Consider the following 14,914-nt stretch of genomic DNA (forward strand, 5'->3'; position numbering starts at 1 on the left):
GTATTAAAAGCACTTGAGACATCAAAAAACAGGATCCTGACAGAGCTGGCTGTGGTTTCGAGGTGACTATGGATGTTATGCAGCATAAAAATTAAAACATCATCTACTCCCACACCCCTTCTATAAGCAGACTGTAAAGGATCCATAAAAGCAGACACCTGCCTAGTGAGATGATGCAGGACCACCCTCTCAAAACACTTCATAATATGAGACGTAAGGGCTCACATGGGAGATCTCCCGCGGCAGATAATAAGGACGACAGCTCACTGCAAGAAGCTCGATGTTAGGGTCACACACTCTCTCCTTGACCGTGACATGCCCAGGGTGACACCATCATGGTTGACGTAGGCACAGACGCCTCCCCCTTGCTTCTTTCCCGTCTTAGTTTGGTCTCTATCCATCCTAAGAAGTGAAAAACCGCCCAGATTTAGGTGAGACTCCGGTATTTTATTTGAGATCCACGTCTCTGAAAAACAGAGCAAACTGCACTGCCGGTACATCCGATCGCTCTTGAGACAGGCTGACAACTCGTCCGTCTTATTAATTAATGAGCGGACATTCCCCATAGTAACAGAGGGCAAGACAGGTTTTTACTCACATGTCAGTTGCCACTGTTTTACCTGAGATATAATGAAGTCATAGGCATGACCAGTAGATGGTAGCCATGTTTCAGGTTAAGCAGACAGCAGCACCCAGACCCACAGCTCGTTGTCAATGAGGAAAATGTGTTCCTGCAACAAACATCTACTCAAACTAAATTGACTGCATCTTATTGCTGTTTGAGATGAAAATCTGCTAACAGGAAAATGTACATTGCAATAAGCTGCCTATCACTGGTTGAAAAAACAAAAACAAAAACAAAAAACAAACCCTAACACACACAAAAGCAAAATACTCCACTCAAGGATGACAAGAAGTTTCCAGGTTTTGTGTGAGAGTAGGTTGGGAATTCTTCCCTGTTTTAACTACATCAGATAACTTTATTTTTTCTTTTTATTCCAGTCTGTACACATGTAAAATTGACTGAATATATTTTGTTTTCCAGTAAAGCCTTGGCCTACACATTTACCACCCTGTATACATTTTCCCAAATGATCTTCAGTTTGAACCAGTGACCTGCTGCCTCTTGAACTTCCTGGCCACTGCCACAGGTGTTCATGTGTGAGCACCTCTGTTCCCAACAAACATCTTCCCATTTCCCCATTTTTTTTTTTTACTGTGATTGACAGCTGATATTGTCCACCATTTACTTGAAATGTGTCATGATGTCAACCTTGCAAATTGATAATTGCATGAGAATCAGTTGACAAACCAGATGGTTACTTTTTTCCTGAAATGTTGAAGATGGAAGTTTCCTGCAGGGCAAATGTTTTTTTTCTATTGCAGTTTTCTCTTTCAATTTCAGATGTGAAGCCACAGAAGCCAAAAAGACAGTGGTGTTTGAATGTGATTGTTGTTTACCTCATCTTGCAGACTGGGGTGAATGCCTTTCTTCTCTATAAAGGTAATATTGCACCACCTTGAGATATTGGTTGCCTGTTCATTGATAATATGAGGGGCCTTCACCATTTAATTCAGTGGATGAATTCATATTCATTTGCATCTTACTTTTTGTTCAGATACCCTGAGAAAAGTTCTATTTACAACTTTATAGGCTACTTTGGATTTTCCATTTCCCCACAAGCCTAAGCAGTTATTGTTTCATATACTGAAAGTTATATGTGAAATATAATTCTTTTGTTATGTCTCGGTGACAGTTTTGACACCTTCATCAGCGTCTGAGTCTGTGAAAGAGAAAGTGACATCAACCAATGACATTTCATTGGGTGGAGAACAGGACAATGCTGACCTCCCAGCACTGATCAGCAACAACAGCCAGGAGATCAAAACACTAAAGGGCTATTTGTGGACCATGCAGAGCAAGGTCATTTTACTGATTTTACTCTTTCATTTAGAGTTTTTAATGACTTGCTGGTACAGCAAGCAGGAGTTACAGTAGTCTAACCTAGAGGTAACAAAGGCGTGGATTAATTTTTCTGTGTCACTCTGAGACAAGATATGCCGGATTTTTTAGATATTACGCAGGTGAAAAAAGGCAGTTTGAGAGATCTGTTTAGTATGGGAGTTAAAGGACAAATCTGCATCAAAAATGACTCTGAGGTTCCTTACTGTGGAACTGGGGGCCAAGGTAATCCCATCCAGAGTAGCTAAATGCCATCCAGAGTAGCTCAGCTTACTCAAGTTCAAATCAGACAGCAGTGTTGGTAAATGTTAGTAACCTAATATTAACCCAGAACTCTTCCTAACCTTAACCATTACAACAGACCTTTCCCAAACGTTTACCAAGTATGTTTAGTGGCTATAGAGCTACTGTATCTTGCAAACGACACGGTCTTTTGGGTCATTTGAGGGTTGGAACAATCGACCTACATGGTCATACGGGGTGGAGGACTTTAGTGAATGTTTAGTGAAATGTGCACTATGTAAAATTGCAAAATCAGGACATTTTAGACTCAACTGACAAAAAACATAGAATAAACACAAAATGTAACAGTTTAGTCTATATGATTCTCAACATCAGCTGGAGTGACTGAGAGATTATTCCATGTTTTTGTGACTTGAGGCAAAATTGTCCTCTCTTTAATTAATTAATTGATTTTTGTGTAGTGCACCTTTAAGTTTAGTTTAGCTTAATAAAGCACTTATTTTTAGCCTACATAAGTGTAAAATTCAATACATGCTGCATTTTCAAACATCAAAATATCATTGCAAATTAAAGTGAAAACTTTGCATCATCGTTGTAAAAAATGACATCATGGTCAAAATGTATGAGCCTGATGACTAGCCTCTCACTGTGGTGGGTTTTTAGTGTTAATCTGACTCCTCTATTAGAAACTTTGAAAGCTTCAGTTTTGTTTGTTTGTGCTGAAACAGAGCCCTCCTGTGGTCAGATGAGAAGAAAAGGTAAATCTGTACTCCTGGATTAAGAATCTGTGCTCCTGGATTCATAATCCTTGTCTTCAAATAATGAATCCTTACCCATGGATTTGTAATCTGTATGCTGAGATTTCTACGGCAGATCTGTGGACATGGATTTGTTATCTGCAACTGTGAATCTGAGAGCATGGTTTGTAAACTGTGTGTGCAGATTTCTCAACTGATAGTCCAGATTTATTGTTTTTGTCCAGATTGACTTTTTTGTCAACTGGCCTCAGGGATGCTCAGTAAAAAGGCCAGCGTCCTCTCCCTGTTTTGTGCTGTAAAAAAAATCCACCAAATTTCCTGTGAAATCATGCTGTATGTCACAAAATGCAAAGTACAGGGTAGAAGCTTGTGGATGCTGCTAATCTTATTGGTAACAGTCACAATTGTTTTGGCCTACTAATGACTCCAAATGAATCTAGTCATAACTTATTCATATAAAATGCTGCATGTAGCAGCTGTAATATCAAGCTCTCATTTTCAATGGTGGCCATGGCAACAGGTCAGTAGCATCTGTGGAGATGATGGTCAGCTGGTCAGACTGAGGAACGACCTGAGCTCAGTCAACACCAGCACCTACATCCTAGAGGACAAACTGGCAGCCATCAGCCTCAAAACAGGTAAGATAGCTTCTATACATATGACCGAGAGTCTTCACAAGGTTCGAAAATTAGGAAAATCCTCCAAAGTAAGGACATTTTTGCTGGCAGTTTGGGGTTTGGTCTGTATATATCTGAAGTAGGATTAGGATTCGGTTTAAGTTACAATAAATGTCAAAAAGTTACAGTAAAACCAACCACTCTGACAGCATCTCACATACATTTGATGTATTTCCTCTTGAAACTGGATGTCTGAGTATAGACCTAACACAGGGAGGGGTCATTCAGAATTGTAAACCAAAGGGATAACAGCTATAGGGAAAGAAAGGCAGTTTATTGGGGGTGAGATTACTAAAAAAATGTGTTTTGTTTTATTGGTTGGAATTTGTATTAATGCATACTGACCTAAGACCTAAGTAATCTCATTTAATTGTGACATGAAGGGTATGTCAGTTCAGGAATAGGCCTTGACTAGAGTTAGGTTTAGATTAGGATTGTGGGTTAATTTATTGAAGAATTCAGGTTTTAGAAAAACATGTGGTCAAAAATTTAATCCTACTGTGAGTGTGTGTGCATGTGAATGTGTGTGACAATCTGTGTATGTACTTTTATGTGTGTTTTAGGCATGCGATTATCAAAGTTCTGATCCATCCCATGAACAGCTGTTGTCATTTCCAGTTAGGGACGATATCTCAGATTTATGTGATGCAAAGGATGTATTTGTCTATATAAAGGGTGACAGCTGACTGTTGCTCTCTGACCTCTGCTGTGTCTGCATGTATTCCAGATCTACCAGGGCTGAGGCTCACAGCCTTTTTTTGGACCAGGAATAGAGATCAAAAGTTGCAAACAAACTCTTGTACACTGTCTCACTTGCCAAAATGTATTTATTGTGACGTTTTGGTGGTAGCCCTTCGTCATTAAAACCCCCTATTTAAGCCAGCTGAAACAGTATCTACACTAGGCAAAAAAAGTTCTGCACCGCTTTTTCAGTCTATAATTTCTCCCCTTTATTTATACCCAATAGTGTTGTATCTTATACCGTTGTAAAGCCTGATTCGTCCTCTTTCCAATGAGATACAACTTGTAAGGATCCTGCATTTCTGGAATGAGTGACACCGGTAATTGTGTGGGAAGCGACCAATTTTTTTTTTACAAAATCCCTTGCAATATTTTTTCAGTTGATCATTTCTCCCATGTAACAATACCGATTGTTGTTGTCTTTTATACTGTTAGAAAGCCTGATTAGTCCCCTTTTCAATGAAAAATAAGTTGTAAGGATTGTCAATCAATTGGTATGACCAACATGGCTAAACATGTCCCCTAGCCCCCTTTTTGAGGGGGGCAAAATCCCATTCATTGTGTTTTCAGTTGATCAGCATGAGGAGGAGGTGTGAAGCTGTTATTGCTGCAAATGGAAGTTCCACACGCTGCTAAGGTCCAGTAGAAAATGAATAAAATATTGTGCTTCCAACCTGTTTAGCTGTGTTGCCTCATCCTTACAGTTATACCCTAACCCTAACCCAACTTCAGCAGGGCAGATGTTCGCTGCCAAAGGGGGTCAGAGCTGGATGTTCTAGATAAAAATAGTTAATCACCGAGTACTGCCCCGGTATTGTTTTGTTCATCTACTCTATCACCTCTTTAATTTAATTTCTATAATTGTCTGTGTGTGCTCTCAGGCCAACGTGGTGAACCTGGGATACAAGGATCTCCAGGTACACCAGGAGAGAAGGGTGAGAAAGGTAAGTCAGAAAAGGAAGTGAGTTAAAGACCAAAAATCTCAGCACCTGGTGACGTCTGAAGCGTCTTTGTTATTGATTATCATCAGCACCCTTTCAGCCCCTAACTCTGGTCATGTTAATACCTTGCTCTGTCCACAGACTCACAGCCGTCTTTATATGCAAACTTAATTTCATTGTGCAGCGTGGAGAAGGTGTGTGCAGCACGATGCATTAGCTTTCAGCTGTAGGTCTGGCGATGATCCTGGCGCTGATGACCTGTCATCTCCTGTCAGGAGGCAGATGAAAACCAGGATGGATGGCCTGCAGCCATTCTTTTGCATGCCCTCGCACTTAGTCAATGCACTGACATTTCCTGTATGAAATCTCTATCAGGGGTGGACTTTTACACAAGCTGACAAATTACCCAGCGAGTTTCAGTCAGATGTTTTCCAATAGGTCACCCTCCACCACCAAACCCCGTCTCTATGAAAATATCATCCTTCATTACTTTACCATTGGAATGCAAATGCTAGATGAATTGGCATGCTAATACAGATCAGTGTCCACTATTAAAGACATAATTGTCCCTAAAAACATAGTGACCAAACACACTAATGAGTTCTTGATATATTTTTTTTTTTTTGTCATAATTACCCTTTTTCACTGTTTGCCTTTATTCTTTCTCTGTCCATGTTTGTATCTGTATTTGTATGTGTATGTCATGTGAGTGCATGTTCAGCAGTTCCATGTCTTGTCATGTGTTTATGGTTATTCTTGAAACAATCCGATTTTTCTTAAATCTCTTTTTTTCTGGATTTGCAAAGGACTAAAGCCTACACACTTTCACTCTGCACTGAAACAGCTGCTTTTTTTAAGATGCAAAGGACATCTATGAGCTGTAGGTGAAACTCATTCACTCATTCACAGGATCATAGTTAGCTACAGGTACTGTCCATTTGGATGTGTCAGCTTCTTGGCTGAGCAACGTATTTAAAAGGAGTTGGGGGTGGAGTTGTAGTAGCTACTGACTATTCTGCCAGCTGGGAACTGTAGCTGTTAAAACTACGACGGCATGTTAGGACTGTTGTAAGAAAAACAAGTCATGGTGCCAGCTGAGGAGGGGTAATACTCCAAGAAAAAACTCAGATATTCTCTGAGATTAAAACTTAAAATGCATGAGATAAAAACATAAGATGCTGACATTATTAAGTCACAAACTTATGAGTAAACTCCAAAAATGTTTTTCCTTTTCTTTTTTTTCTTTCTTTCTTTCTTTCTTTTTTTTTTTTTTTGGTTTATTTTTGGTTAAGGAACCACATCACTACACTTAGCTGAATCCAGTTCTTGGTTCTTAGTTCCTTGCCTAAAATAAATAAATAAATAAATAAATGAAAGAAAGACAAGCTTTTCTCATAAATTTGTGACTTTATAATCTCAGAATTTCCGAATTTATTCTAAGAGATTTTCTGATTTTTTTCTTGCAAATTTGTTACTTTATGAATTCAGAACTTTCTCATAAATTTACCTCATTAATCTCAGCGAATATTTAAGTTTTTGTTCTCAGAAATGTATTACTTTAAAACAAACAATAAAACAATTATTGGGCAAACTTATATAGGGCAAACTTAAGAAGAAGAAGAAGAAGAACAACAACAACAACAACAACAACAATAATAATAATAATAATAATAATAATTTCACAATAATGTACTCATAATAGGCCATGTGCCATCAGGTCAGGGTTGAAAAACTGGCATGTACATTCCATCATTCAGCAAGTTAGCTTGACATGCATCTAAAATACAGCTAAAACTGTGCTATTAATGCACAAGTTCTCCTCTTAATTTTCTCTTATTTTTGCCTCTGCTCGTCTTTACTGACATTTTAATTGTGAATGTCCACCTCTCAGTGCATGTATGTCAGTAGACGCCAGCTTCACTAATTGCTGTTCCACAGAGGCTTGCCCTGACTTGCCCTAATAAACACAGAGGTTACACATCTGTGACACAATATTTCCTTGCTCTTTATTGAGTACATGATTATGGCCCAAATTAGTTTTGGAGCCATGGTATAAATGTATTCATTTTGAGGCATCCCTCCTTTTTGTTGTTCTACCAACCTAAGAAAACTGAACTCTTCATGAATGTGAAGGTTCGTATGCTATTGTGTAGCATAAGTCAAAATCAAACAGGATCTTAAACAAGAATCTGTGTGTTTCTTTTCAGGTGATATTGGTGTTGGTATTCCTGGGCCAGCAGGACCAATGGGAATCAATGGTAGACCGGGAGAGCCAGGCCCCTTTGGTCCTCCAGGTTGGATTCATTATGGTTGTTACTAGAATATTGTAGTCACTGGGATTATAACTAAAGATGCAAGATTTTAAGTAAAATGCACTTGTTTTATCAGTCTAAATCACAAAATTGGACTGCAACACAGAAGAATTGATGTCTAGCTATGTCAGTCCGTATGGAAGTTGGGTAGAAGCACTTCTCTGCCCAGACCTTGGTTTTTGTCATTACTCCTGAGTGTAAATCCATTTTCATAAAATAAACAGTAAACAGAAAAAGTCAGGTCAGATGAAGGCTTGAATGTAAAATCAGGATCCTGGGTTGTTTTGCCATTTATGCATCCCCTGTCTGGGAGCGACTGGGAGCGATGCAAAATGATGTTGCAAATTAACCACATATTCGAGATGAAATGTGATGAGAAAGTAAAAGACACAAACCAAGACTCAGTGCCATTTGATGGTCTTCCCGCACTAGATGGACTGTGTATGACTAACAAAAAGCCAGACATCAGCACACATTCCTAAAAATTGTTGACTCCATGTTAGGCCCAATGACAGTGCTCTGTTTGGTATTAACTGTGCTCCACACCCAAGCTTACCATTGACTCTTTTTTAGGCCCTCCTGGTAAAATCGGAGTTGGGGGACTTCCTGGACCACCTGGTAAGGTTCCAGTAACACAGTGTGTTTGAGTTGGAGTATTTGCCCTGTTCTGTTTGTTTGTTTGTCTTTTGTTTGTCAGCAGGATATCTCAAAAAGTTACACTGCTTTTGCACAAAAAAAATTGTGGAAAGGTTTGTCATGGGCCAAAAAGAGCTTATTAATTTCTCATGCTGATTGGTTAAAATGGAGCATGGTGGTGGGTATTGTCAATCAAAAAAAGGCGTATACCTAAAAATAGATTCTTGGAATGGATGGAAAATTTGCCTATGGCTTATTTAGTGAGGAGACTTGCTATGTGCTTGGTTCAATTTCTGCTGTTAGCCTTTCCAACCATGGCTATCAGATATCTATACCCATCTCCTTATATCCATAATCCCTTATCTTTTGGAGTTGTTTCCCATGTTTCCCCACATTATACCAAAATTCTCTTGGAGGAGGGGGGAAAGCACTTTCAGGTGTAGTTACTTGGTGTCACCCAAGTTCAAATATGATTGTTCTTATCTGGGAAGATGAACCAAACTAATTTTTATGTTTTTACAGAAACTGGAATGCACAGCTCTGAGTGGGTTGAGATAAGTGACTGACTGACTAAATGCATTTTGTCATGAATAAATGCATGGTCATTTATCTAAAAAAAAAAACAAGAAACAGTTTTTCTTGATTCCCAGAAATCTGATGATGAAACTTCCCCCCCCGACAGCTGTATTATCAATATTACTGACTGAGTAACTGAGGCTAGATTTACAGGTGCGGACAGGTAACTAAATGTCAAACACATAAGAGTATCTACCTCTTTGCAGTCTGAGTATTCTTTTAGCACCTCACCCATTACAAAACAAAAAATGCACGCGTTGCACACAATGGGCTCCCTGCCGCACTTAGATAAAAGATAACTTATTTATAATTAATTCCCTCAACCGGCTCTGAGACTTCACATTTTTCTTTGCTTAGAAATGAGCACTGACTCCTTCAAAGGATTCCATTGTGGATGCTAACACATTTTTACAAAGTGCACAATGTGTCCTTTAAACAGTTTCTGCTGCTTGGCTTGATATTCCATCTTTGCTCTATAAAATAGAATGAATTAGCTTACCCTTGCACTTCCACTACCAAAGCTCCACTACCCAAGGCCAAATTTCCAATTTAAGAACAGATTGATCAAACATTTTGCAGAGTTGAATTAAACTTCCAGTGCAGAGTGAAGCAAGGAGTTATACTTTATTTCCTACATTTGGAGGCTGAGTGTAGAGAGGAGCCTTTGTAAGCAGACGGCTAAGAATCTGGGTCGGGAAGGTGAACAGAGTTTACTACTGCAAGGTTTGTTTGACCAAGGCAAGGCTACACTGTTGCTAAAATGCAGCAGTTAAGTGTGTGTTCACAACAAGTGTGTTTTGAGTGGTTTATTTGCATTCTGGATTCATTTTTTACTTTCTTTTCACCATTGGAGAACAATGCCTTTTGACCTCAAGTGGCACCAAAAACTGCATTGAGATACATGAAAATGTTAGTCTTGGTTCTCTTCCAGACAAACTGTGGTATGGTCAGGACCGTGCGGTGAGTGGGGTGCAGTGAGGGTACGCGGCGCTTGTCTAATTTTTTCAAATAGAATGGGAAAAAAAAACTCACTCCCTGGCGCCCCCTGGCATGATGCCGTCTACGGCATTTGACTAACCTGCCCTATGGACCGCACAGGCCTTGTGTATGGTTCGTTGAGTTCTGCAATGCAAGTCCACACTCCATCTTCTTGTTTTTCTTTAGTTTTCATGTTAGTGACACATGGTGTCATTGCCATTGTTTCATTTTGTTATGTTAGACACTATGGGCCCTATCTTGTGCCACCCGCTATCCGCTATCCCACCCGCTATCCGCTATCCCTAAAGTTTGGGCTGTTACGAGAGTGCGCCCTGACGGAGCCTCGCCACGCACACGGTCTGACTGATACCGGGACGCCGCCGGAATGGACTGAGTATATTACTCATATAGACTGTTTAGAGGAAAGACTGTTTTAACTGGACACTTACCCCAGCACGTTTTATTGTTTTATCATAAGCCAGCAGCTGTGCTATATTTTTATTTTTAATATTTTATTTGCCCAATCTACCTTGTCAATAAATTAGTTTACACATAGTTCCACCTCTGCCTCTTGTGTGTGTGTGGTGTGACCCGGGGATTTTACTCAATCAGTACAACCTTGTGACATGTCCACTTGGACACATGTGGCTCCACCTCCCGAATTAACTCGCCTATAATATAATATATAATATGTATATAAAGCCAACTTGCTTTAGCCTCAGTAGAAGCCCTGAGAAAATCTACCTCCCCTCTCCATCGCGGGTTTAGGATTTAGGATAGCGCATCCTGCCCTTAAAGGCAATGGCACCTGGCACACTGATTGGTTTAACTGGCGTAACGCCCAAAACACGCCTATGCATAATATAGCGGGTAGCGGAGGTGTTTTGCGGATAGCGGGAGGTGCACAAGATAGCAACTTTTACGGGGGAACGCCTCTTCCTAAATCCTAAATCCGCAAATAGCGGGTTTAGGGAGTCTGGCGCAAGATAGGGTCCTATCTGTTTGTATCTGCTGGTTACATGATGCCAGATGATTTTGGTGACACAAAATGTTTTCGGCTTTCAGTTCCAAATAATTGTAATGCACCTCCGTTCAATCAATGAAACTAGCTACACCAGGCATCAGAGCAGCACATACGTGATGCGTATGTTTTGTCAGTTAACAAAATCACTTGGTTAAGGTTAGGGAAAGGTTAGGTTTAGTTAACAAAACCACTTGGTTAAGGTTTGGGAAAGGTTAGGTTTAGCCATAAAAACATCTTGATTAAAGTGGACAGAAACATCACCTGATTAAGATTAGGAAAAGTTAGATTAGAAAAGTTAGGTCCCTTTAAAAGCAAAATGCACTCTGGCTCCATTTCACAGGACTTTTAACTAGTGGTGTCAAATTATCGCGTTAATTGAGATTAATTAATTACAGTCATATTTAGCGCGTTATGTTTTTTAATCGAGTTAATCTAATTTTTAATCACTAACTTTACTTTTTGTGTTTGGGCTTGTTTAGCATAAGCTGATAGGCTCCTATTGTCAGGCCCGAACTGTACATCGGGAGATTTCCCGAAGCGCCGGCCTGTCACTGGCCCAGTGGCCTGCCCGTCTTTTTTTTTTTTTTTTTTTTTTTTTTTTTTTTTTAAACAGGTCGCCGGGCAGGCCAATCAGCTGTCGGTCCGGTCCGGCTGGCCTCACCAGTCTGATCTTTTTTTTTTTTTTTTTTTTTTTTTAAGTCAGAGAGACAGGCCAGGCCAATCAGAGGCCAGCAACCTGTGAAGAGGTCAAGACATGATTGGTTTGTTTTGATTAACACCCGCCCCAACAGTCCGAGTCCGTTGTAAACAGGCAGCGCATGTTGAGGAGGGGGTGTCGCGACTCGTGTGTGTGTGTCTGACTGTGGAGGAGAGGAGAGGAGGTGGAAGAAAAGGTTACGTGATCGAAGTTAATACATTACCGTATTCATCCGAATATAAGACGATATTTTTTCCATTGAAAATGCCCTGAAAAAACGCCCTCGTCTAATATTGGGGGTCTAAGCAAATACACATGTATTGTGCATATGTAAACCAGTAGGTAGGCTCGCCTGATGCCGCGATTACCGGCGAATGGCCGCATTGCGCAGTCATTGCAGCCGCATATGAACAAAAATTGATATGGCAGGTAGGCTATGTGTGCGCCGCTCACCTGTCAGATCCGGCAAAGATTTTGTTTTGTTTGTTTGTTTGATTTTTTTTTCCAGATTTTGTCCATATAATTTTTTTTTTTTTTTTCCCAAAAAAGGGTCTTGAAAAAGAGGGGTCGTCCCCCCGACCCGCATCGGACTGATCTGCTACAATAATGTAATGAATTTAAAGGGAAATACCTCAAGTTGAGGGCTTTTCTCAGCAATTTTAGGTGAGATTAAAAAAGAGATTAATTAGATCAATTAATTACAGATCATAATTAATTAATCTCTCAATTTTTTTAATCTCTTGACACCACTACTTTTAACCCTTTGTGTGCCGGTGTGAAGGCTCAGGTGCTCAGACACTTCTGGCTGTTACAGACTAAAAGCAACCAGTTGTGATACTGCAAAAATTTTTTAGTATCACTCTGTAAAACTAATCTTAAAAAAAAAAAAAAAAAAAAAATCATATCTTCTAATAAATCTTTGGGTGTCGCACCTCTTCTTTTTACTTATTTCATATATTTTATGTAAAGGAATTCTGCTTTTTTTCATCATCAAAGCTTGAAGAAGGTCTATACAAATAAAGTTAATTCTTTTTAGCAGGGTAATGCAATTTTTTTAGAGGGTGCTCAGACATCCCTCCCTGAAAATGTGTTTCTACTGTTCCTTGTGTCAGCATGTGAAAACATGCTGACTCATCATGATAATAACCTTATCTGTAGTTACAAAAGGATATTTACTGTAAGAAAAACCTGCATTTTTTTCCCTTTGTTCATATGATAGGGGCTGTGGACCTGAAGAAACTCATGTCTTTCATGGAAAATGCATCAGCAGATTTTGATTGAGAAATTAGACAGTTTCACTTCCTTTTTTTTTTTTTTTTTAATCCTCTGGCCATCATCAACAATATTGCTGAGTAGATACTATTGAGGCTGGGTGAACTGTGCAAATTTGTACCATCTGCACTTCACTAAAAATTGCAGTCCTTAAAACATCTGTGAGTCTGTCCATAATCATCATATTGAGAATTTATTTTTAGCTAGTAGAAACTTCAGTATGATCCAGCATGATAACGTCCTCTCTTTCTCTCTTTTCCAACATTGTATTTTAATTATCCTTTCTAACTGTTTTATTAATATCTTTTGGAATGTTATTGCTCATCAGTAAACAACAATTCGCTTTTCACCTTGTTTATCAATAAATCTTAACCTATGAACATTTTTAATTGTAGCAATAGACCTAAGAAGTATTTTTTTCCCAGTAACAGATCAACCAAAATTACTCGAGAAAATGTTAAAATGAGCAAATATTCTATTTTAGCCCTTTATTCCCGAACGATAAAATATACTGCTAGATTTTTTTTTTTTAATTTCTAAGTCATAATCTTTAACCTTTCCCAGTCAAAAAACATAGCCAAAGTAGGGATGGGCAGACAGTCCCTGTTCTTTAAACAATGCTATCTTCTCACCAGAAAAGCTGTTAATTTTACAGCAAAGTGTACATGTAACATCAACTCTCAATTCAAATTCAAATTCAAAATTAGCTTTATTGGCAGGACGATACAATTTTGTGTTGCCAAACCATTAGAAATGAGAAAAATAAACAATAGATAAAATAAACCAACTTCATTGAAACACTGATACACAAAACAGCAATGCATTAAAATTCAAAGCAAATATATAACAACAATCACCACATGACCAGTTCCTAAAGAGCACAGTACAAGAGCCCAGTCTCTCTCTCTGAGCCAAATCCATATTTTGCTGCAAATAATTCCCTCCCAGTATTAGTGGAATGATTTGTTCTTCTGAAAGGATGCTACAGGGTGGGGATATTTTTGCAAATTCAGGGTAATTATGTTTTTTTTTTTTTTTTATCTTAAGATATTTTTGACATATGAGAAGGAAGTGCATTTCAGTTTCTGTTTCTGAGAGGTCACAGTGATGGCACAGCATGGGTCTTCCTTTTTCAATCTGTGTGTGTGTGTGTGTGTGTGCATCTATGTAGGACCCCAGGGCCCAGTGGGGCGCCCAGGAGTCCCAGGGGACCAAGGACCAGGCGCAAAAGGAGAAAAGGGAGATTCTGGAATGCCAGGTAGAGCTGCCTCCTTTGGAGAGATTTGAACAGAGAAGCAAAGTTTCTGTGCTAGCATCAATTCACTTCAAAGTACACCAGTTTATTAACACATCAGACCAATATTCATCTTTTCTTAAATACAGGTGTATTCTCAGCACAAACAATTTTTGAGGGATTTCAGCTGGGCTTTTGCTGAATCTTGCCCTCTCCAAACATTTTTCCAAGATAGATTAGAGTAGTTAGGGTGCTGAAACTAAAGTAGCATTTTAGTAAAGGAGATTGTGAGACTGGGTAAATGAGAGGTTATGGAGCTTAGGTAATGGGATAGCAATGATGAGTTCACTTCAATATACAAGTAAAAAAACCCAAAACAAAACATAGATAGATAGACAGAGATACACTATATTGCCAAAAGTATTCGCTCGTCTGTCTTCACACGCATATGAACGTGAGTGACATCCCATTCTTAAACCATAGGATTTAATATGATGTCAGCCCACCCTTTGCAGCTATAACAGCTTCAACTCTTCTAGGAAGGCTTTCCACAAGGTTTAGGAGTGTGTTTATGGGAATTTTTGTCCAATCTTCCAGAAGTGCATTTGTGAGGTCAGACACTGATGTTGGACAGAAGGCCTGGCTCTCAGTCTCCACTCTAATTCATCCCAAAGGTGTTCTATCAGGTTGAGGTCAGGACTCTGTGCAGGCCAGTCAGGTTCTTCCACACCAGACTCTGTCATCCATGTCTTTATGGACCTTCTTTGTGCACCGGTGCGCAGTCATTTTGGAACAGGAAGGGGCCATCTCCAAACTGGTCCCACAAAGTTGGGAGAATGAAATTGTCCAAAATGTCTTGGTA

General features: G+C 39.3%; 1 protein-coding gene across 1 annotated transcript in view; it reads left to right on the top strand.

Annotated features, from left to right (window-relative positions):
* Positions 1-14,914, top strand: part of marco (macrophage receptor with collagenous structure) — a 52,572-nt gene that overhangs the window by 3,858 nt on the left and 33,800 nt on the right. The window contains exons 2-4 of the mRNA XM_030081456.1: positions 1,406-1,504; positions 1,758-1,924; positions 3,485-3,602. Coding sequence (XP_029937316.1) covers positions 1,406-1,504; positions 1,758-1,924; positions 3,485-3,602 — 384 coding nt within the window. The remainder of the gene's footprint in view (positions 1-1,405; positions 1,505-1,757; positions 1,925-3,484; positions 3,603-14,914) is intronic.

Source organism: Myripristis murdjan, chromosome 21, assembly GCF_902150065.1.
Source record: "Myripristis murdjan chromosome 21, fMyrMur1.1, whole genome shotgun sequence".
Taxonomy (NCBI): Eukaryota; Metazoa; Chordata; class Actinopteri; order Holocentriformes; family Holocentridae; genus Myripristis; species Myripristis murdjan.